This window comes from Panthera leo, chromosome A3 (assembly GCF_018350215.1).
Source record: "Panthera leo isolate Ple1 chromosome A3, P.leo_Ple1_pat1.1, whole genome shotgun sequence".
In the NCBI taxonomy this organism is placed as follows: domain Eukaryota; kingdom Metazoa; phylum Chordata; class Mammalia; order Carnivora; family Felidae; genus Panthera; species Panthera leo.
Window position 1 is genome coordinate 131,261,075 of NC_056681.1, and position 23,280 is coordinate 131,284,354.

General features: G+C 51.8%; 1 protein-coding gene across 9 annotated transcripts in view; it reads right to left on the reverse strand.

Moving 5' to 3' along the window:
* Positions 1-477: 477 nt before the first annotated feature.
* GREB1 (growth regulating estrogen receptor binding 1) overlaps positions 478-23,280 on the reverse strand; it is a 145,288-nt gene continuing 122,485 nt past the window's right edge. For 8 of the 9 annotated variants that reach the window (XM_042933657.1, XM_042933653.1, XM_042933660.1 and 5 more), the window contains 11 exons: positions 22,459-22,561; positions 19,793-19,951; positions 18,691-18,833; positions 14,995-15,156; positions 11,175-11,379; positions 10,615-10,789; positions 8,456-8,674; positions 6,150-6,285; positions 3,887-4,087; positions 3,279-3,417; positions 478-2,137 (listed from right to left, as the gene is read on the reverse strand). In XM_042933657.1, the coding sequence (XP_042789591.1) occupies positions 1,974-2,137; positions 3,279-3,417; positions 3,887-4,087; positions 6,150-6,285; positions 8,456-8,674; positions 10,615-10,789; positions 11,175-11,379; positions 14,995-15,156; positions 18,691-18,833; positions 19,793-19,951; positions 22,459-22,561 (1,806 nt within the window). In that variant the 3' untranslated portion in view covers positions 478-1,973. Of the gene's footprint in view, positions 2,138-2,589; positions 3,038-3,278; positions 3,418-3,886; positions 4,088-6,149; positions 6,286-8,455; positions 8,675-10,614; positions 10,790-11,174; positions 11,380-14,994; positions 15,157-18,690; positions 18,834-19,792; positions 19,952-22,458; positions 22,562-23,280 lie in introns of those variants that run through there. The other variant, XM_042933659.1, reaches the window with a different exon arrangement.

Sequence of the window (23,280 nt, forward strand, 5' to 3'; positions counted from 1 at the left end):
AGCCCTTGGAGATCACCGGTCACACTACTCCCTCTCAAAAAAACAAAAACAAAACCAAAACCAACCGAATTCATTCCCCCCAAAGAAACCAGGAGGGCATCACAGTTGTTTTATTTATAAGACTGGGACTGGGGCGCCTGGGTGGCGCAGTCGGTTAAGCGTCCGACTTCAGCCAGGTCACGATCTCGCGGTCCGTGAGTTCGAGCCCCGCGTCAGGCTCTGGGCTGACGGCTCGGAGCCTGGAGCCTGTTTCCGATTCTGTGTCTCCCTCTCTCTCTGCCCCTCCCCCGTTCATGCTCTGTCTCTCTCTGGCCCAAAAATAAATAAAAAAAAAAAAAAAAACGTTGAAAAAAAAAAAGAAAAAAAAAAAAGACTGGGACAAACAAGAATATTAGTTTGGTGTCTTCCAAGTTTAAATTAACTAACAAAACGGGAAGCACGGCACACAAGCTACTATTTACAAAAGACAAATACAACTGAAGAAGGCAAGTTTTTATTCCGAGATAGGAATAATGGCATATACGAAGGGATCGTTTTATAAACACTGAACTAATCTTTTATACTCATCGGCTGGTTTTTCTTTGGGCGGGGGTGGGGGGCGGAAGATTAAACTCTTAGGCATCATCTTCTAAAATAATTTCTTCTTGGACTGTTATGCATCAGAGTGCTCAGAAGTGTCTAAGATGGCTGTGTACGAATGCACGCTGGCGGTGCATTTCTGAGTATCTTCAAACCCTCCCTTCGGTTAGGGGCCACTCCAAAAGCACCGTGGCCCGGGGCAAGACAGACGCCGGTCCGGAATCCAGGAGTCTACTTGTCCGTCCTTCTGCTTCTCTCCTTGCGCAGTGGTCTCGGTGAGGTGCGCTCCCTGCGTCTGAACCTTCTCGTCTTCCAGGTGGAGGATCATTGCACCCACCCAGGCTGTTGGAAGGACTAAGCAAGATCATAGCTGTGAAAGCACCCAGTCTGATGCCTGGCCCATGGGTGGCACTCAAACACACGGGCGGATGGAACGGTAAGCGTCATGGAACGTTCCCGCTATCTTGTCGTCCATTCTGATCGGGGCCAAGCACTCGTAAGAGAAAACAAGCTATTTAAAGAACCAAAAACTGAGCTTTAATAAATTATAGTCAAAAGTTTAATTCTTACCAACTATTTTATGGCCCTTTGGTGGTTTCGTTGTTTCAAAGCAAGCAATTTGGTCCTCTTTGTAAGGCAAAGTCGGTCTCTTCGGGTCAACCTCTCCGACTCTAATTTCCTTCCTGAAACACTTCTTGTTTCAAAGAAAGTTTCTTTTCACCTTTGCCCTTTCTAAGAGGTAGGATATTGACCCTATACTATTTTATTTTAACAGAATCATACTTGCTGCGAAGTGAAATCATCTGCTTTACTTTTTCAGAGTGGATGCCTTTGGCCTGGCTTCTGAAAGAGCAAACTTGTAGGCCGTTACGTAATTCTTATTAAACGTCCTTGTTTTTTCCTCCTCTCCAGCCTTTACAGTTAAAAGATGTTCTTCTGGAATATTGTTTTGTAGTAGGTGATAGGGAAACCCCCATAGTCGGAATCCTGTCCATCGCACAACAAGAAGTTACTGACGCCTCTACAAGAACACCCAAGAGTGATCCTTTAGAACTCAGAAAAGTCGCATGTGTCCATGGAAACACACGGATGACAGGACGGCAGGCAAAAGTTTGTTCTTCATCAAGTGGACTTCGATAGAGCCCAGGGCCGTGTGGTCTGGCCCAGAACCCAGGAGACGTGGCTTTGCGTCCCTGCTCACCACCCACTCATCCTCATTGCTCTAAGACCACAAACGCCCAGGCCTGGGCTCCTGGCACGTAGCACGAGGGGGCCGCACAACGGTCCCGGGGCCGCTCCAGTTCGAGCACCCCAGGGATCTCAGAGTCCCTTTAGCCTCAAAAGCATGAGGTGCTGAAGGCTCCCCTCCCGCAGAAAATCTGCCGGTGTCTCCCTCAGATGTGCCGCCCGGTCAGAAAAAAGAGCGGCCGGTCTTCCTTGGCGTTGGCCGTCTGGAATTCGTCACGCAGCCGGAACTGCCACTCGTCCTCCAGCTCGAGGCGGACCACCGTCTGGCGCAGGGAGTTCCGGTCCTGGCAGATCACGCACAGGGTGGCACCTGCGTGGGCAACGGCAGAGGCGGTGAAGAAAACGAATGAGAGCTACGGCCTGGATTCTACCGGCAACAAGGAGACACGATGTCGTTTGGGAAGGAGGGACCAGACATCCAGGCGGCACCTCCTGCTGCTTCTGGAAAGCTTCGTACTCTCAGCGAGACACACAGCGAGATGGTTATTTGGCAGGTCTGGTCGGTGACACAACGCGGAGGCGGAAGAAATGTGCACAAAGCGGTGGAGGGGGTGGAGAACCGGAAGCAGAAGACGCCTCGTCGGCCTCAGATCACCAACCAAGCGCTCCGGTTCCAGCCCCGCGCTAGCCCACCTCTCCCAGGCTGACCCCGCCCCTTCCTCTCCCATGCGAGCCCCCTGCATACTGGCCAGATGCAGCACACCCCACCCCCACCCCCACCCCCCCAGCCTCGGGAATTCTCCCTCCTCTCCACTCCCAGCATCCTCGATAATCCCTCTGGTCGGCTCATTCATCCTGTAGGTCGGTCTACCTGCCGCCCTCCTAGTACACGAAATGTTTCCCCGGGGCAGACCGTGGGAGAAACCTCTTACTACTTCCCAAGGCCGCATACAGCGCTGATGCGCAGTAAACACCCGCTCGACAAGGTCAGAGTGCAGACACCCAAGGCAAGGGAAGATCGGTCAGGATTCCCAGCTGGCTGGAAATAACACTGTTAAGTCCTAGAGAATGAAACATCTGTCGCTCTCAGCCGCTCTAGCGTGACAACAACTATGGGAGCAGAAAGATCCGAGTAAAGGTCAAAGAGCATGCAGTACTCCCCAAGATGAGGAGGAAACCCCAGGTACCAGGAGGAAGGCACGTCTGAAGGGGCCTGGGTGCTGATGTTAAGAATCTGGGCTGACGAGGACCACAAGTCCAAAATATCTACCTGAAAGAAAGGGGGCGTGTCTTGCCTCTATCCCGACAGGCACCAGGGGGAGAGAGCCACGCTGGGATCCCATCCCAGCCTTCTTTTACCTTCCTGGATAATCAGGGCAGTCATATTCCCTCTCTGAGCCTCAGTTTACCCACTGGCAAAGGGGGACTAAGACCACAGGTCACCTCCTCGGAAGTGCCAGGTGCCAAAAGGCATTCAAATCGAGGTCCAGGGTAAAAGGATGGGAAGTTACCTTTCAGAAAATGAAACTTTTTCAAAAAGCTAGCTCCCACAAAAGAATCACAGAGGTATAGCAGGAGTCCGCTAAACATGAAGTCAGAGCAGCTGATGTTCAGGGAGTGGGGCCTGGAGCTCACATAACACACAGAAATCTGAAAAAGAAGGAATCCAAGAGAGAACATCAGCTTTTATGAAATACCCAACAACACCATGCTAGGGCCTTGCGTCTAACAAATACTAACTGCTTGGCCAACGCCCAAGGCTGGTGGGGGCCGGGGCAGAGACAAGATTTAGTGCTATGTCCAAATCCAGATCCTAAAACTCAAGTCCAAGAAATGTATCCACACTTGCCCATCCATCAATTCGAGAATCCATCAGTTCGACGGATGAGTTGCCACCCGTCAATTTTGGCATCCGCGTGGGCTTTCATTCCTAACTTATTACAGTGGGGGGCAAACCACTTACACTCTCTCAGGCTTTTACCCTATCAGCTATAAGGCGGGGTGAACACCTGAGGCAAAGGAGCTGAGTAGCTTATCATCCCGAGTCCTGGGTTCTGGTGCCTCCGTTTTAGGAATTTCTCGGATTCGTGGACTCGGCGGGGCCCCCTCTGAAAGTCACCTGAGATCCCAGGTTAAGGTAGCAGTCGACCGAGAGCACAGGGTGGCCGCGGTTCCGCAGGGACAGCGGGAAGAATCGGTGACTGTGGTGCTGGAGGAACTTCTCCAGCAGGAGCTGCGCGGGCGCCGCGAGGAACGTGTGCTTGCTGTCCGGGGCGCAGATGTACTGGGCCGGCACGATGGCCACGGGGTTGTCGGATACCTGCCCGGGGAAGGCGGAGTCAGCCACTCCCAGCCACCCTGAGCACAGAGGTCCCTCCCCAGGCCTCTCCTGGGGTGAGTGGCCCTGTCACGGAAGACTGTGTCACAGCGTAGAGCTGCCCAGCTGCGAACACATACTTCAACCCAGAAATTCTCTGCCAAGGAAAAGTACGCTTTACCACGGTGGGACGTGTGAAACTGACGAGTGGGACCGGTAAGAATTGTAGGCATTGACCACTCCATGCAGAAGACTTGCCGCCTGGTCTAGGATAATCAAGAGGACCACTGGACCTGGGGAACTCTCCCCTAAATCCAGAGAGGCAAACCTCTGGGAAGGATCAGCCTCCCTCTGGCCCCAGAACCTATCCACCTTCGCCTGCCCCCACCGCCCTTCCTGCCGACCACCCGCCGGTCTGCACCCACCACCCCTTACTCCACGGCCAATGCGTTTGCCGGGCTGCAGCCAGGGAGACTCGGCGTAAATAAAACGAATCAAATCCTCTGCTGGGCACCCTTTGGTGGTCTCTCATTACTCCTAGAGAAAGTCCAGAATGTTCCCATGGCTGCTAAGACCCTACATGCTTCTCTAGCCCATCTCCGCCATGCCTTCTGCCCTTTATGCTTCTTCCACGCTGACCTCCCGGCTTTCACCTACTCAGCTCCTTCACCCAGATCCTTCTTTGAGCAGCTGTGTATTACCCCCGAGTCTCTGCTTTAATGTCACTGTCTCAGGGACACTCACGCAGACTCCCTCCCCCACCCTTCGCAAGGTTAGGTCTCCCTGTGACACACGTCACCCTCGTGGTGCTGGTCACAAGGACACTACATGTTTAACATCCGCCTCAGCTCAGGGCTACACCGAATGAAGGGCCTGCGTGCTCAGTAAATACTCAATGAGTAAATGAAAGTAAGTTATTTCATTCAGATGAAAGATTATCGAATGTTCCAGCTCTCTTACACATAACCTAAACCTAGCGGAAAAGAAGATGCTCAAAATAGGAATACACATAAAATATCTAGAGCCAGAAGATTAGACTGAGAGACATAAAGAAAACTCAGTTTTAAAAGTACAACAGTATCTTTGATAGACAATGTGGTAAAAATCAGAATTGTAAAACTTAAACTAGAAATCTAACACAATTTCAATAAGAAATCTCAGCAGCGGGGGAGGGTAGGACTTAATTCAACGACTCCCGAGTTCTGGAAGTACAGACCTTTTCTTTAAATGTCTTGCTACTTTTTAAGAGAAATGAGGATGGGCTTTCCCTTTCAGAGAAGGCTTCACATCCTGCTGATAGGAAGGGGCAGGTGGGTGGGGGTTTGGGACTGGCGTCTGAATTCAGACCCGGCCCAGCTCAGGATAAGCAACCAACACACACACAAGGAGTGAGGGGAGATGAGGCAGGACAGAGGCTGAAAGAGTCACCGGGACAGGCTGATGTGTCCACCGCCCGGGCAAAAGTCAAGGTAGATGGAGGTACAAAGCAGAGAATGGGGCTCCCGTCCATGGGTCGGAGAGAACCTTCAGGCAGAGTCGTGCCAGCCCCATATGTCCTCCTAGAAGACCAGATCTCGGAGGGTGTGCTAGGACTTTCCACCCTGAAATTCTGCAGCCAGCACTGACCTAATCAGACCACGTCTCTCCCCACCAAGAGGCTGGCTCGCGCACAGACAACACGGCTACAGGCCAGCCTCTTGGTGCCATTTGGTTATCTGGCCAGGCGCTGTCCAGAGGCCCAGAGGGGAGCATGGCGCCCCACCCCCCAGGAGCTGGGTCCAGCAGAGAAGCCAGGGCAGTGAACACAGAGCCCAGTGCTGGACGTGCAGGCAGGCGAGCGTTCATGGGAAGGCTGGTGGCAGCCACACTGGCGGGACGCGTACCGGGGATACTGGTTAGAACCAGCGATCGGGAGAGAAACCCGACGGCGGGCCTCCCTTCCCCAGGCTCCCGATTCAAAACCTTTACGAAGGCCACCAGCCGTCAAGGCCGCCCCACGGCCCGGCCTCCCCGCCAGCTCCCACACCACCGCAGCCCAGGCAGCAGACTCAGTGGGCGCACTCACCTTGGACGTGATGTGGCAGGACCTGTGGCCGCCCACGGCAATCTGCTTCTTCATCACGCTAAAGCGGTTGAACCGGCAGAGCAGGAGGCCGGCGCTATGCACCCGCAGGTTGAAGTCCACATCGTCACACGTGAACCTGCTCAGAAGCAGAGGAGGGAGCAGATAGCACTGGACGCGGCCCACGGCCCCGGGCACGCCCCCAGCAGCCACGTGGAGTGTGCACCCCCCCCCGCGCCGGGGGGCTCGTTCCAACCTCGAAGACCTCGCTCAATAGCGGCATATAAAGAAGACAAAACAAATAAGGAGACCAGGTGTGGCTGCGATGTGTCTGCACCAGGCCGGGCTTAAACTACAGAAGGACTACCACTGGCTGATCACACGCTACAGGCACCGTGTGAGGGGCTGCACAGACACCGTTTCATCCATGCGTTACAAACAAAAAACAAAACAACAAACAAAGAACAAAAGGGAGGTGCCTGGGTGGCTCAGTCGGTTAAGCGTCCGACTTCAGCTCAGGTCACGATCTCGCGGTCCGTGAGTTCGAGCCCCGCGTCGGGCTCTGGGCTGACGGCTCAGAGCCTGGAGCCTGCTTCCGGTTCTGTGTCTCCCTCTCTCTGCCCCTCCCCCGTTCATGCTCTGTCACTCTCTGTCTCAAAAATAAATAAACGTTAAAAAAAAAAATTAAAAAAAAAAAAAAAAAACAACAAACAAAGAACAAAAGGGAGGTGCCTGGGTGGCTCAGTCGGTTAAGCGCCCGACTCTGGCTCAAGTCATGATCTCATGGTTCGTGAATTCGAGCTCCACATCAGGCCCTGTGCTGACGGCTCGGAGCCTGGAGCCTGCTTCGGATTCTGTGTCTCCCTCACTCTCTGCCCCTCGCACTCTGTCTCTGTCTGTCTCTCAAAAAGAAACATTAAAAAAAAATAAATAAAATTAAAAAAAAAGGAAAGAAAACAACAAACTCCCTCGAGTAAAAATGTTAGCCACATTTTACAGCTGAGAAAAACAAGGCTCAGAGATGCTAAGTCATCAGCCTAAACTGCAAAGCTGTGAAAGAAAAAACCCAGAACTTAGCAGGGCAGCCTGGCTCCAAAAGCGACCCTCCCACGGCTCCTCCGACGGCCATCTTGGGTGTGGCCCCAGGGCTCCTCAGACCGACATCTTGGGTGTGGCCGACTGCCTGGCCTATAGGGATGCCTGATAAGGGCTGGCAATCTGGTTATTCTTGAGATGTGAGCACTTCCGTGGCCAGGCCCAGAGAGAGAGTCATATGGAAATTACTTCCTAGTTTTCTTCAGTGTTAATGCTCCTAAAAACTGACGTATTCCGAGAAGGAAGCAAAAAAGTAAGGGAAATGACACAGTATGATGTAAGTCACTATATAAAGGATCATGTGAACCGATGAAGGAAGTTGAATGATCTTATGCAAATCTACAGTCTACAGAATTATACAATTAAAAAACAATTTTTTTTTTTAAGTTTATTTATCTTGGGGCGCTTGGGTGGCTCAGTTGGTTAAACGTCCGACTCCAGCTCGGGTCATGATCTCGCTATTTGTGAGTTCGAGCCCCGCGTTGGGCTCTGTGCTAACAGCTCAGAGCCTGGAGTCTGCTTTGGATTCTGTGTCTTCCTCTCCACGTACCCCTCCCCCGCTCATACTCATGCGCACATACTCTCTCTCTCTCTCTCTCAAAAATAAGCATTAAAACAATTTTTTAAAATAAATAAATAAAAGTTTATTTATCTTGAGAGAGAGCGTAGCATGAGCGTACGTGCGTAAGGGGCAGGGAGAGATGTGGGGCTCAAACTCACAAACCCTGAGATCATGACCGGAGCCAAAATCAAGAGACGGGACACTCAACCAACTGAGCCACCCAGGCACCCGTATACGACAGAAAAATTAAAAAAAAAAAAAAAAAAACCTGAGGGCTGATATCAGCTTGGGTCATGGGTCTCGAAGTCTGTGGGATCAACCCTCTTCACTATCAGCACTATCAGCCTGCTTGGGATTCTCTCTCCCGCTCCACCCCCCCCCCGCCCCTCCCACTTGTGCACACACATACACACACACACACACACACACACACGTGCGCGCTCTCTCTCTCAAAATAAAAAAATAAACATTAAAAAAACCCACCCAAAACCTGAGGGCTGAAAGCAGGGCCAGAGCAATGCCCTGGGAAGGAAGCCTCCGGTTCCACTGGCCCCGCAGCAGGGAGGCGGCCGTCCCCCAGGCCTAAGGTTGCCCTTCAGGGCGGGCTCTGGGCGGGGGGCGGTGCCGACGGCCACAGAGGGCGGGGACTCACCGGTTCTGGTTGTACTGCACATTCTGGGTCAGGTCCACGTTCAGAATGATGAAGTCGTGCACGTGGCAGCGGGAGAAGGGCTCCCGCACCTCGGCGCTCCCGGTCTTGCTGGACCACTTCCGCATGCCAATCAGGGCATAGTGGGTGATGTTGGGGGACGCCTCGATGTGCTGCATGATGTGCTTCAAGGACACGTTTCTTTCTGCCCAGGAAAACTCCCTGCTCAAAAGAGGGAGACGGACGTCCCCAGGCTGAGGGGCAAACAGCAGCAGGGCCCCCAGGACCGGGCGCTTAGGAGCTGGGTAGGGCGGGAGCAGGTGGAGCCCATCGCTGCCACCCTGAGTGCCGGGCGCCAGGCTAAGCGGGTCACATCTACTATTACGGTATCACGGCAACCTCACGACCTAGACCTATCATCCCCATTCTACAAATGAGGAAAAAGGGGCTCTGAAGAACTTGCCCGGTGTCACTCAACAGAGCTCGGACTCAAACAGCGCCGTCCCCAAAGCCTACCTCCTCCCCATCAGGCTAAAACACTGCATTTCCCGTTTGCAGACCTGAGGGCAAAATGGTGGGGAGAGCGAGGCTTTCTGCTGTGAATTCCAGTAAGGGAATTCACCCCCCACCCTGACTGCCACTGTCTGAGGACTGTGATGACGACAGGGACACCTGATGACCAGGGAGGGGGCCGGCGGGAGGGGCTCCAGGGCTAGGAGCTGGGCCCCAGCACGCAGCTCAACTCTTCTGGACCCCAGCTTGCTTTTCCCCAGCCAAGGGGCTTAAATAGACTCTCTAGGGCCCTGGCCAGCCCTGACATGCCAGGGCGTTAATGGCTGCTTCAGAATAGAATTCGGAAACGCAGAACGAAGGCTCAATTCTCTCCCAGTCTCCGCCCCCGGCTGAGCTCTTGCCTTTGGAAGAGCGTCAATTAGAATACTGCCAGCAAAGCAGAACTGCTCCCATAAACTACGGGCCGCTCTATCATCCGGAACACATTTTCTCTCTAGAAGAACAGGGACTAGTGCTGATTGTCACAGGAGGGTACCACTAACATTAAAGAGGTGAAATGACCTCACGTTTCTTAAAAAAAAAAAAAAAAAAAAAAAAGCCAAAAATAATCAGAAGTCATCAGGCAGCCCTAAGTTGAAACATCCATGTGGCAAAAATCACAAAAGGAAGTATTTTACCAACGATGTTCAGAGTCTATCTACTGAGCCTTCCCTACATTGTGCCCTCTGGTGCCCACCTCCAGGCACACCCTTCAGAGTTTAGTTGTGACACTAATGTCACACAGCAAATAAAAATGCAGCTGGCTGTTAGGAATTAGGCTGGCGGCAGGGGGAGGGTGTGGAAGGCTCCAGGAGGGAATTTCTGGGCCACTGGTGATGTCCCATTTCTTCCAATGGGAGTTGGTTAAATGGGTGATCAGTGTGTGAAAATTTCTGGATATGTGTCCTACTTTCCGTAGGTATTTTATACTGAATATATACTGTGTGATTTTCTGTACGTATTATACATCCAAGAAAAGTTTTAAAAAGTTAAAAACACAAGGGGCCGCCTGGGTGGCTCAGTCAGTTAAGCGTTTGACTCCTGATTTCGGCTCAGGACCTGATCTTGTGGTTTGTGAGTCTGAGCCCCCAAATCGGGCTCTGCGCTGACAGTGTGGAGCCTGCTTGAGATTCTCCTTCTCTGCCCCTCCCCTACTCTCTCTCTCTCGCTCTCAAAATAAATGAAAAATAAGAAACTTAAAAAAAATTGAAACCTCAAAACTATGCTGGGCTTGGAATAAGAGCCTGCGACATACAAGGCCATGTGAACCACATACTGTGCCTTCTAAGATGCGGTGTCCTCTGTGGTCCTCAGGAGGTAGCTAAGAAGCCCCCATTGAAAAGGAACAGCTTTGGGGCACCTGGCTGGCTCAGTCGGTTGACGTCCGACTTCAGCTCAGGTCACGATCTCACAGTTCGTGAGTTCGAGCCCTGCGTCCAGCTTTCTGCTGGTCAGCGCAGAGCCCATTTGGATCCTCTGTCCCCCTACTCTCTCCGTCCCTCCCTTGCTCACGCTCTCTCCAAAAAATAAATAAATAAACGCTAAAAAAAAAAAAAAAAGGAACAGGTTCATGTTCCTTGCAGGGTCGGGGTGGGGGGGGGGCACCTCACCGGCTTCTTTCTCCGCCACAGTCTACATCCACCACGTTCCACATCACGCAGGAGTCGTCCGAGATCACGATGAAAGGCCAGATGTCCTGTGGCTTGATCCCCAGCTCCTCCTGCCGGTTCCTCTCCAGCTCCAGATTGTGGTAAGACAGCTCCTTGATCAGGAAGTGGGCGGCGCCTGAAATGGGCAAACCCCAGGCCCACTCTTGGGTCGGTCCTCCACGGACATCTACCCAGGACAGGCCCACTCTCAGGTCTGCCCTACCCGGGACCAAGGCCCCATCTGGAGTTAGAACGGCTCATCGAGGCCCCGGCCCATGACCAGCCAACTCCCGACGGGCCTAATCTCCATCGCCAACCTGCACACACATTTGTCTGCTTATCCTTGTCTCTGACCGTGGAGAATGTGAATCAAAGCAGTGACCAAAGACGGAAGAAGACTATAGCTTTCAAGACGAAAAAGCCTGATGAAGAATGTTTAACCCATTCATCTCTAGGACCGTCTCCCAAAAGTCTCCGTTCGCAGGAATTTTACCAAGCAGGGCATGTTAAAAAATGCCTACCAACTCCAGCGCTGTTGAAGATGCTTGGGAGCACCAGCATGATGTGGTTGGGCCAGTATTTCTTATAAATGGCCATTTCATACTCCTTGACGACCAGCACGTGCAGATGGCTGGCACCATCCATGGCATGGTACAGGTTAAAGAGTCCGTGTTCGTGACGGCCGGTTGTCGGGGTGAATGTCGGACTTTTTATATACTCGTGGCTCTGGAAAGCAGAGGAATGATGAGGGGAAGTGTTTGTGAATACGGTCACGATCATTCCCCTCCCTTTGAAATGGGACTTCGCGGAAGCTTCCGAGAAGAGAACGCAGCCAGTTTCCACACTCACTGAATGCAGCTTAGCCTTGGGACTTGCTTTTCCCGAGAAGACGACGTGAACACGATGGTTTGCGCCCGTTCTGAGCCTGGCCCCCCGAGGACGGACACATTCCACCCTCTCTCTCTCAGACCCCTCCCCGAGAGGAGCCGGGGCTGGCCTGCTGGGGCAGGAGAGACCGCAGCGGGCAGGGATGGGCGTCCCACTGAGGCGACCCTCGCCCGGCCAGCCCCCAGCTGACCTGGCAGCTAACCACAGACACGAGTGATCGCAACAAGCCAGGGTAACCACACAGCGGGACCGAGCCCAAGCTGCCAGCCCGAAGAATCGCAAGCAGAGTGAGGGCTTGCTTGGGAACGGTCAGTTACACAACCGAAACTAACTGGCCTGTGTCAGTGACCCGAACGGATCCCCCTCCCGTGTTGGCACTGAATATGTGCGGAATTTAAGTCTGGACGATTTAAATCCCTCAGTCCCTCATCCCTGCAGCCTAGCTCCTAATACACTCCGGTTGTGAATCTTTTACATCAAGAACTGGGTTTTCCTCCACTCTGCCCTCAACAAAAAAGTTCTTCTGGTTGAGCTAGGCCTTCCACTCCTTCTGAGTTCCTCAGAGCACCTGCCACAAAAAAAGCTGTGCTGCACCTGGTGCCCGTACCCAGTTCTGGCTGGAACTGGCTGGAACTGGCTGGAAAAGCGGGGGGGGGGGGGGGGGGGGGGGGGGGGACAGAGAAACCCTCCACCAGTGCAACAGCCTGCCCCAGCCCACAGGGTAGGAGACGCCCTGTCATAAAGGCCCCCATTGTTCTTTACAAATGTTTTCAGTGCTTGGTAAAAGACTGCCAGGTGTGAAAGATTATTCCACCCCAAGGTACTGGCCCTCTGGAGAACGAAAAGCAGCGTCCCACACAAGGGTCACATTGGCCGGGGCTGGGGGCAGGCAGCAAGCTGACTCTGAGACGGTCAGGCTGGATCTGTGAAACCAAGCGTCCCTATGAGGAGGGCCTCTAAGAATGCTGGTCACGGACTTTGGTGGAGTCTATCGGGTTTTCCACGTATGATATCATGTCCTCTGCAAAAAGGGAAAGCTTGACTTCATCTTTGCCAATTTGGATGCCTTTGATTCCCTTTTGTTGTCTGACTGCTGAGGCTAGAACTTCCAACACTATGTGAAACAACAGCGGTGAGAGTGGACATCCCTGTCATGTTCCTGATCTCAGGGAAAAAGCTCTCAGTTTTTCCCCATTGAGGATGCTATTAGCTGTGGGCTTTTCATAAATGGCTTTCATGATGTTTAAGTGTGTTCCTTCTATCCCGACTTTCTCGAGGGTTTTTATTAAGAAAGGATGCTGAATTTCGTCAAATGCTTTTTCTGCATCGATTGACAGGATCATATGGTTCTTATCTTTTCATTTATTAATGTGATGTATCACATTGATTGATTTGCGAATGTTGAACCAGGCCTGCAGCCCAGGAATCAATCCCACTTGATCATGGTGAATAATTCTCTTTATATGCTGTTGAATTCAATTTGCTAGTATCTTGTTGAGAATTTTTGCATCCATATTTATCAGGGATGTCGGCTTACTTGACACATCTCCAAAAGCAAGGGAATTAAAAGCAAAAATGAACTATTGGGACCTCATCAAGATAAAAAGCTTCTGCACTGCAAAGGAAACAATCAACCAAACTAAAAGGCAACCGACGGAATGGGAAAAGATATTTTCAAATGACATATCGGACAAAGGGCTAGTATCCAAAATCTATAAAGAACTCACCAAACTCCACACCCGAAAAACAAATAATCCAGTGAAGAAATGGGCAGAAAACATGAATAGACACTTCTCTAAAGAAGACATCCGGATGGCCAACAGACACATGAAAAGATGCTCAACGTCACTCCTCATCAGGGAAATATAAATCAAAACCACACTGAGATATCACCTCACGCCAGTCAGAGTGGCTAAAATGAACAAATCAGGGGACTATAGATGCTGGTGAGGATGTGGAGACACGGGAACCCTCTTGCACTGTTGGTGGGAATGCAAACTGCTACAGCCGCTCTGGAAAACAGCATGGAGGTTCCTCAAAAAATTAAAAATAGATCTACCCTATGACCCAGCAATAGCACTGCTAGGAATTTACCCAAGGATCCAGGAGTGCTGATGCATAGGGGCACCCGTACCCCAATGTTTATAGCAGCACTCTCAACAATAGCCAGATTATGGAAAGAGCCTAAATGTCCATCAACTGATGAATGGATAAAGAAATTGTGGTTTATATACACGATGGAATACTACGTGGTAATGAGAAAGAATGAAATCTGGCCTTTTGTAGCAACGTGGATGGAACTGGAGAGTGTTATGCTAAGTGAAATAAGCCATACAGAGACAGATACCATATGTTTTCACTCTTACATGGATCCTGAGAAACTTAACAGAAGACCATGGGGGAGGGGAAGGAAAAAAAAAAAGGTTAGAGAGGGAGGGATCCAAACCATAAGAGACTCTGAAATACTGAGAATAAACTGAGGGTTGATGGGGGGTGGGGGGGGGGGGTGGTGGGCATTGAGGAGGGCACCTGTTGGGATGTGCACTGGGTGTTGTATGGAAGCCAATTTGACAATACATTTCATGTTAACAAAAAGATAAAATAAAATCCTTCAGCAAAGGGAAAAAACCCAGATGAACTAAATGTGGCCGAATGTTGGTAACTGTTGAATTTGGATGATAAATTGCGGGGAGGTTTGTTGAACTACCTCCTAACTTTTGTAAACGTTTCACATTTCATAATAAAATTTTTGTTAAACAAACAAACAAACAAAAAGAATGCTGGTCACAGAGACGGCGAGTTATTAAGAACGAGCTCGTCCAAGAGAGGAAATTTATCTTTTATGGATGACATGATGCACCATCTGGGCTTCGCTTCCAAAGAACAGAAGAAGGCAGAAGAGAAGGCTGGCCGTGACAGAGTAGTCCCTGCAGCTGGGTTTGAGCCCCCCGTCGGGCTCTGTGCTGACAGCACAGAGCCTGCTTGGGGTTCCCTGTCTCCCTCTCTCTCTCTGCCCCTCCCCTGCTCATTCTCACTGCCAGAAGAAATAAATAAATTCCTCAAACGTTCCACAACAGCTTATTCGAGACAAAACGGGGAAGGGATGAACACCTCCTCAGCACCCGTCACCTCGCAGGCACTGTGCAGGTGCCTCACATCGGTTATTCCCACGATGCTCGCAAGAAGCTCCTGCGAGAGTGACTGCTGCCGAAGCGTACAGGGTGAGGGAACCGAGGCTCGGCGACATTCAGTGACAAGTCAAAACGACACAGCCAGACAACGGGAGAGCAAGGCCGGAACTTGACGGAGTGACCCTAACCCCAGCCCGCTCCGCGTTCAGTCACACACCAGTCCCCGCCTGCCCTTGACTCATCAGGCGACCACAGCCTCCAGCTCAACGGTCACCTGCAGCCACTCTGTGCCCCACCCCCCCGCCCCGAGCCAGAGCCGTACCTTGTCTGTGACCAGGGGCAGCCGCATGCTCTCCAGCTGGCCTCCGGGTTGGCTGAAGACAAAGTGGTGCTCTTTGGACTTGGGGATGATGAAATGTAGCTGGATTTCTTCTCCTAGCATGGAGTAAGAGAAGGCAAAGGCGTGCAGGGTGGACTCATAGAGCTGAGGCGTGAGGGGAAAGGACAGAGCTTGTCGTCAGAGTCCGGCATTACCTCCCGGAAGAGCCCAGGCCCGTCGTGGCCGTGACACCGCACAGGTCACTGCCACCTGCCCCGCAGCCCGAGAAACCCACAGGCTGGCCCCGGTACGAAGCGTGGACGCCCAGGTCTTGCGGCTGGACAGACACCCGAGGCCACGCCCACTCAGTTGCGGACCCTCCCCCCCACCCCTCATTATTATTATTATTTTTTTTTTTTTTTAATGTTTATTTATTTTTGAGAGAGAGCGAGACAGAGTGCTAGCAGGGGAGGGACAGAGAGAGAGAGGGAGGCTCAGAATCCGAAGCAGGCTCCAGGCCCTGAGCTGCCAGCATAGAGCCTGACGCAGAGCTTGAACTCGGGAATGGCGAGATCATGACCTGAGCAGAGGTCAGATGCTTCACCAACTGAGCCATCCAGGCGCCCCCACCCCCCCCCCCCACCCCTCATTCTGATCCCGCTCCACCCAGTGACGCCACTTCTGGCCCCAACCCCTTGTGGACTCGTGCTAGGTCACCCACTGAAGCATTCACACCACACGTCTCACTGCTTGATGCCAGGAAATGGATTCTCCCATCGCAGGCGTTATGCGTAGAAACTCATTAATAAAACTATCAATAACTACACTCGCACACTTGCGTCACACTCGCTGTCTCGGGCCCCCTCCACCCTTTGGGGCTGTAGTTAACGCCATGAAGCAGGTAGTTCCACCATCCCCTCTTTATGGATGTGGAAACAGACGCTCAGAGGTCTTGGGCTCAGTCCTATCCCTAGGGTCTAGCCTCACGTCCCCTCACCCCCTCCCGGTCGGCCCGCCCCCGCCCCGTGGCTCTGCCCAAGCCTCCTTCGGGCCTCAGCTCGGGCATCCAGCCCTCCCCGACCCCTCCCCGGACCTGCAGCTAGTTGGTGCAGGCCACTCCTGAGGCTCCCCGAGGCCTGGAGGGGGTGGACACAGGCCGGGGCACGTGGGCCATCACTGCCACTGTGGCTCCCCCAGAACCACAAAGCCCTTTGGGGGCAGAGATGAGACAGAAAAAGATTTTGACCTGGGGAGGCAACAAGGGGGGGTGTAACTGAGGAAGTTTCATACAACGGATCAGGGAGCCGGGAGAGGAGAGAAAAGACTCCAGGGTGCACAGGGGCACAGAAAGGCCAGCAGGGGGCGGGCGTGTCATGTGGCCCTCAGCACTCCTCCCGTGGCCTGGTTCCGAGTCCCCTGCAGCCGGGGCCCCCAGACCTGAGCACCCTGAACACGGCGGGTGCGGGGCCGGGGTCTCCGCGCTCAGTTCTGTTAACTCACTGCAGATGCCGACTGTGGTGACCACGACTCTACAGCCCCGCGGGTCTCCGTTTCTTTAATGTCAAAATTAAGAAAACGCTCTCACGTACATACTCTCCGCTTTGAAAGAATAACTTCATCTCCACGGGGAAAAACATGAGGACAGTTTATCTGCACAGGATTACTATTTTTAATTCTTAAAAAAAAAAAAAAAAAAAAAAACTCCTCATATGTGTTTTCTAATTTTGTCTACAGTAAAATCGCATAGTTTTGCTTTTGTTTTTGTTTTCAAACCGTCTAAAAGAAGACGGGTGCTACTTCAGCGACAGCTGAGCTCCAGGCCGGGCGGATGTGGGAGAATTAGAGCCCCTATCTGCTGTGTCCCTCTGCAAAAGGGACAGACGCGGCAGGCCGGTGCTCAGGCCACCTCTGGAAGGTGCCAAGGCCCTTCTGGAAGCAGCCAAGGCATGGGCTTTCCGCACACCAGCTCCAGCTGCTCCTCCCCTTTCCCTGCTTAGGTCTGAAATGAAAACACACACTAGACGTAAAACCCCACCTGCTACTGCTTCTGTGTGACCAGCCTCGCAGGCCCGCTGTGAATTTCCACGTGGCCACGACGAGACCACGCAGAAGGCAGCTTGGCCCCCATCAGGCCGCTCCATGCCATTCTCCCTGGAAAAGCCCCCGTCCCGCTCTCCACACAGCATCCGGGGCCTTCTGTGGTGTCTCTCTGCTCCCCACCGCTACCCCAGCATCCTCTCCTGGGCTCGCCCACCCCTTGCACCTTATGGTCCAGCGATGCCTGACTGAAATCCCTTCTAATTCCCCCAGAGACCCTGTGCCTCCCTCTACTCACATGCTTCTGTCTGCCCCGGACCCTTGGCAAATTCTTATTGATTCTTCAAAACCCTCTCCTCTGCTCCCTGCCCAAGACAGTATCTTCATTTATAAAATGGGGATAATGTTATTTCCTTGTGCGGTTTTAGTGAGAAAAAAAAAACTAGACAGGGCAGTTCCCTATCCAGTACACTCTGGATGAACTGGAGATGTGCCTTGAACACAGCCACCTGCAGGTGACCAGCCAGAACCTGAGACAGGCAGAGCCCAGGGGCAACAGCCTTAATCCATTTGCCCCAGTGTCTGGGGTAAATATCATTTTCTATCACGTAAAAAGGTTAGAGGAAGGGGTGCCTGGGTGGTTCGGTTCATCGAGCGTCTGACTCTTGATTTCGGCTCGGGTCATGATCTCCCGGTCGGGGTTTGAGCCTCACGTCGGGCTCCACGTTGGGCGTGGAGCCTGCTTGAGAGTCTCTTGCCGTCTGCCCCTCCCCCATTCACTCACTCACCTCCCTCCCTCTCTCTCAAAAGAAAAAAAATAAAGGTTAGAGGAAATATGGACATATCGAAAGTGCCTGGTGCATTGCCTGGCATGTAGTAAGTGCTCAGTAAGTGCACGTTCCGATCTCCTTCTCTAAGTATTTCTACGTGCCAACATTACTGCTTTTCCTGCCAGCTTTACGTTGCTCTGAAGTTCTGCCCTGTCCAAGTACATCTCTCCACCCCTAGATTGTGAGTCTTATTTTTACATTTATTTATTTTTGAGAGACAGAGAGAGACAGAGCGTGAGCAGGGAAGGGGCAGAGAGAGACGGAGACACAGAACCCAAAGCAGGCTCCAGGCTCCAAGCTGTCAGCACAGAGCCCGACGCGGGGCTCGAACCCACAGACCGCGAGATCATGACCTGAGCCGAAGTCGGACGCTCAACTGACTGAGCCACCCAGGCGCCCCTAAACTGTGAGTCTTGAATACGGGGATAAAACTTATTCATCTCTGTGACTGGTGCGGAAGCGCTCGGTGCCTGCTGCACTGAACTAACTTTGGCAATTGCCAGGAGGTCAAGAAAACGAAGACATCCGCAGTCAGTTAACGTTGCTACTGGTAAACGTGTAACCCCAGGAGAATCACGGTTTCTGTAGCGTCGGCAATGATTTCGCAGCTTACTGAAGGGAACTGAAGATACAGGAGACCGGGAAGCAAGAGCTTCCAGAACTTTCCACGCCCGCCCCCCCCCCCCCCCCCCCCCCCCCCGCCAGCAACCGGAACGAAAACACAGAGAGACCAGAGGACCAATGGTGTTAGCCTGTTAGCCACCGAGGCACGTGTGGAAGGGCCGCCGGAAGCGCTCCTGGAGACGCAGGGCCTCTGCGCCCCACACCCTACCTGGTACCGGGGGTGGAAGCCCATGTAGTGGTGACACTGCTCGCAGTGGTGGTATGTGTTATAGGCCGCGTACTTGGACAGCCTCATCCGCGCTGTCTGGCGCCGCACGTAGAGCTCCTCCGGCTTCCGGGACGTCCCCCTGGCTGCAGGAAACCCCGGCGTTACAGAGCCGCAGAAGGACAGGACAGACATTCTCTCCGCCGCCCGCTCGCAGTGGAAGGAACTGAAATGCCGTAATAGGATTTTGTGCGACGGCACCTGCCTGGGCCCCGAGGTGACTCGGCGGGTCAGAAACGACAGAGGTTCAGCGGGAGAAACTAACAGACCACGTTCACGAGGGGTCTCGCCGACGGGCCCACGAATATCCTATACGCACATCTTTAAGGATTCGCCACCTGACAACGCAAATGGGTGGCCGACTTCATACGCAGACCCTGCACCACAGAGGAATTGTCTCTGTTCTTTTCAAAGGACTTAGCGAGATGAAGACTTTAACACTAAACCTTAATTAGGGACTGGTCTGTATGAAGGATCGTTCGCTGAACACGGTTCTAGGGAGAGACAATTCTCGGCTTGACACGGAGACTGGTGAGTATCTTCCTTTCCTTTCCACTCACCAAACTGTTCTGGTCAGTGCTCAGTATCGCACCGGCCACGAATATCTGATGGTTGCCGAAGGTGACCCTGAAACCCTGCAGGGTCATAATGCTGTGAAAGTCGGCGGTCCCCGAAGGAGGAGGGAGAAAACAGGACACTGAGGGTAGAGAGGGAGATGGGTGCATTTCGTGAGGACAACTCAAATTCCTACGTAAACACCCATGCCTTTTATCCTCTCTTAACCAGAACCTTGAGGATATTCTGACCGTGACCACCCGCCAAGAGGGCGCGCATCAAGGTCAGCATGTGCTGAGCCGCAAGGCTGCCTTCGCGGGAAGAGCTCTTCCTCGTCTGGTGGGGCGGTGACCTCAGTTCTGTACCAGGCACTGCTGGCTATTCACCACCGCACCACCGAGCTCACGGCCGACACGGTTCCACTCGGCCCTTTGCGAGGCTCGACCCGGGACTCTGGAGGAAGGTGGGGCAAGAGATTTAGAAGTCTGACCTTCACTCTTCACGCTCTGAAGGTGCGAACAGATCAGACTGGCGTCTTCATACTTCGGGTCGTGAATAATGTAGTCAAAAGGCAGCTTCTTGAACAGCTCCAGGTCTGGCCAGGGGTCACTGAGCTGGAGGTAATGCCAATCGGACTCCTCTCTGAGGTCTGTAAGATTGTTGGAAACACAGGCAGGTGACAAACTAGGAAATGAGAATGGCCGATTTAAAAAAAAAATTTTTTTAATGTTCTTATATTTTATTTTTGAGAGAGACAGAGTGTGAGCGGGGGAGGGGCAGAGAGAGAGAGAGAGAGAGAGAGAGAGAGAGAGAGAGACATAGAGACACAGAATCTGAAGCAGGCTCCAGGCTCTGAGCTGTCAGCACAGAGCCCGACGTGGAGCTCGAACTCACGGACTGTGAGATCATGATCTTGGGTGAAGTCGGATGTTTAACCAACCGAGCCACCCAGAGGCCCTGAGAATGACTGATTTTTAAATGTGTCCAAGGACGATGCTCGTGGTGGGGCTATCACTGAGTCTATGGGCTACTGGGGGGGGGGGGGTTGCTACTGTATCTCAAAAGCTCCCAGAACATACTGCATCTTCAGGATTGTTCTAAGGAGACAAGAGGTGCCTCTGGGTCCACCTCGTAACCAGAGGACCCGCCTATGCTGTGTTTCCCATGGGATGAGTTTGCTTTCCTGGCTCCCCCACTGACTTCAGCAACTCCCAATATACCTACCACTTGCTCTGAGCTTCCCCCAGCCCCCTCCCCCACATAGGTAGGTTCCCAACGCCAATGGAACCTAACATAGTTCTTGTTCTTGTTTTAGATCTAAACGCTACACAGCCAATATGGCCACGTCCTATCACTGCACCTCTAGAAAGCCTCTTCCAAGTGTTCAGACCCATTGGTTCCTCCCTTCTGAATGCCAACACCACACGTGGTCCAAACTCCACCTCTACACTCGCCGTGTATCATCTTGCGATAATTGGTGTAGTCTATGACGCTCACGCTAATTGCTTGCTGGCTCAAAAGCAAAAAAAGTCTAGTTGGTCCAACTCAAATTATGTAACATATTGATTTTACATCTAGGATATGTACACATGACCAGAGTACCTGTCTAGAAGAAAGAGAAGGAAGGAAGGAAGGAAGGAAGGAAGGAAGGAAGGAAGGAAGGAAGGGGAGGGAAGGAAGGGAAGAAAGAAAGAAGAGAGGCATGTTTATTGCATATTTAGTAGGCGCTCAAGGCTTCATATGTAGAACATCATTCAACCTTCACAATGCCCCGTAAAACAGAAATTATCCACGTTTTACCAAGAAAACCAACGTATTAAGAGACTATCTGAGAAAATGGGCTTTGAAGTTTAACAAGCTGGGTTCAAATCCTGTCATTGTCATTGGGGTATCCAAGAAAGTGAGGACACGGAGACTCAACAGGGCTGCTGGTTTTCATCTGGAATAAAGTTCCAAACTGTGGGTGGGGTGGGGGTAGTGTGAGAGCTCAGAGGTGGGATGAAGAGCCTCTCTCCTTCAAAGGGACCTCGTCCCCTTCAAAGGGACAACCAAGGGCTGGATGGGCTTCCTTGGTTCCAGATTTCCTTCAAGTCAAAACTCAAACACAGTCAAGAGCATGTAAAGAATAAAGAAGTGTTGTGTTTGCAAATGACAGGACTTTCTTCTAAGGCTGAATAATATTCCACTGCGTGCATATACCACACTTTTCTTTACCCATTCATCTGCTAATGGCCTTTCATCCATCAAGAGACCACATATGGTTGTTTGTGTATCTTGCCTACCGTGAATAACACTGCCATGAACCTGGAAACTACGAATATGTCAGTTAGCTTGACCGCAGTGGTGATTTCACAACGTACATGTGTATCAAATCATCAGGTCGTACACTTCCCACGTGAACGATACCAATAAATAAAAAGAAGTTCCATTTAGCCTCCGCGCAACTCACTGGTTCCCTTTCTTTGCAACTCGGACCGGACTCCTCATACAAATTTTAATTCCCAAAGCAACGGATTCATTTACCAGACCAAGTTTACGAGCCGCTGAAGGAAAGTATGCAGAGACAATGGAGCATAAAACAGCGGCTCAAAGACAGTCTTACCTTAATCAGGGCAAACTCTGTTCCGAGAATAAGGAGAAATGGCTTTCCCCCCCATGTCATATACTTGGGTTTTGCCCTAAGATATTGACCTATGCGCTCGGCTGCCCGAGTGGGGACCTGCCCGGATGGATAACCCCGCTTCTGAAGGCCGCGATCAAATCCAGCTCAGTTCCAGCTCTGCCGTCTCCCAGCTGGGTTCCTGAGCAAGTTACTTATCAGGAAATAAGCAATTATTCTCAGGGTGATGTGCAGAAAATTAAATGTGGCCATTTACGTAAGGTGCCCAGCACACTGCTTGCCGCTTAGAAGATACTCTGTAAACAGTAGTTATTTTTAGTGGAGTAATTCCATCCCCATGAAGGCCTCCCAGGCACTATTCTGATATTGAGCAAGATGACGACAGACAAGGGAGAGACAAGAGCACCCACGAGGCCCCGGCAGCGAGCGTGGTCACTGATCTGAGAATTCCATCTGGAGGGCAAAAGACACAAAGTCAACCCGAGCAACCAGTGACAGAGGATTCCAACCCCAAGGGTCACCAACGCACGACTCACGGATATTGATCTCTTCTTCATCATAAACATCCACTTCCGTCAGCCGGATGAGCATTCTGGACAAAATACTAAGGAACTGCAGGTAAGCACCTGTCTTCCCAACCTGTGAAGACATTAAAATTGGAGCCCACGGTCCGCACACCATCTACGTGCAGGCACCGGCCAGAGCACCGGACCCACTTTGTTTCACCCACCTTTTTCAAAGACCTCACCTAATTAAAGCGAGAGCCTGGGGGGTGCAAAGCCATTTCTGGGGAAACGAGGCCCCAAGAAGCATGGCAGGCCGCAGAGGGACTTCCGTGAGCGGCAGACCCGCCTGCTTACAAATCGCGGCCATGCGTCTCTAGTTTTAATCGGTCACATTTTCTAAGCTGTTAGAAATAGGACTTTACCACAAACTGAAGGAAGGTTGCTTCAAAAAATGAACTGCCAATATAAAGCATAGTAATGTCTTAAGAGAATCTTGCACAATTACAGACTGCTATTCTTGTGTTAATACGTCTATGGTAAGAGAATAAAATCTTAAGACATAAAAGGCTGGCATCTCATTTCTCCTCTCCTAAGACCAGGAAAAGAAATAAAATTATTTTTCTCTCCTTCCTGCTCTTCCTTCCTGTATCCTAGAGTCCCTGTTCCCTCAGCCCAGCAGCAGGCTAGGACACCATGAATCTTCGTAAAACTTGGTCACAGTTGGTTAAATGGGCACCTGTGGGCCAACTTCCCACCCTGTTACTCCGGGAATGTGCTTTCTGAGCTCTCGGCTCAATGCCTGGTTTGTAGCCAGCACTCAACAAGTGTTGATGAACAGAAATGACTTAAGGA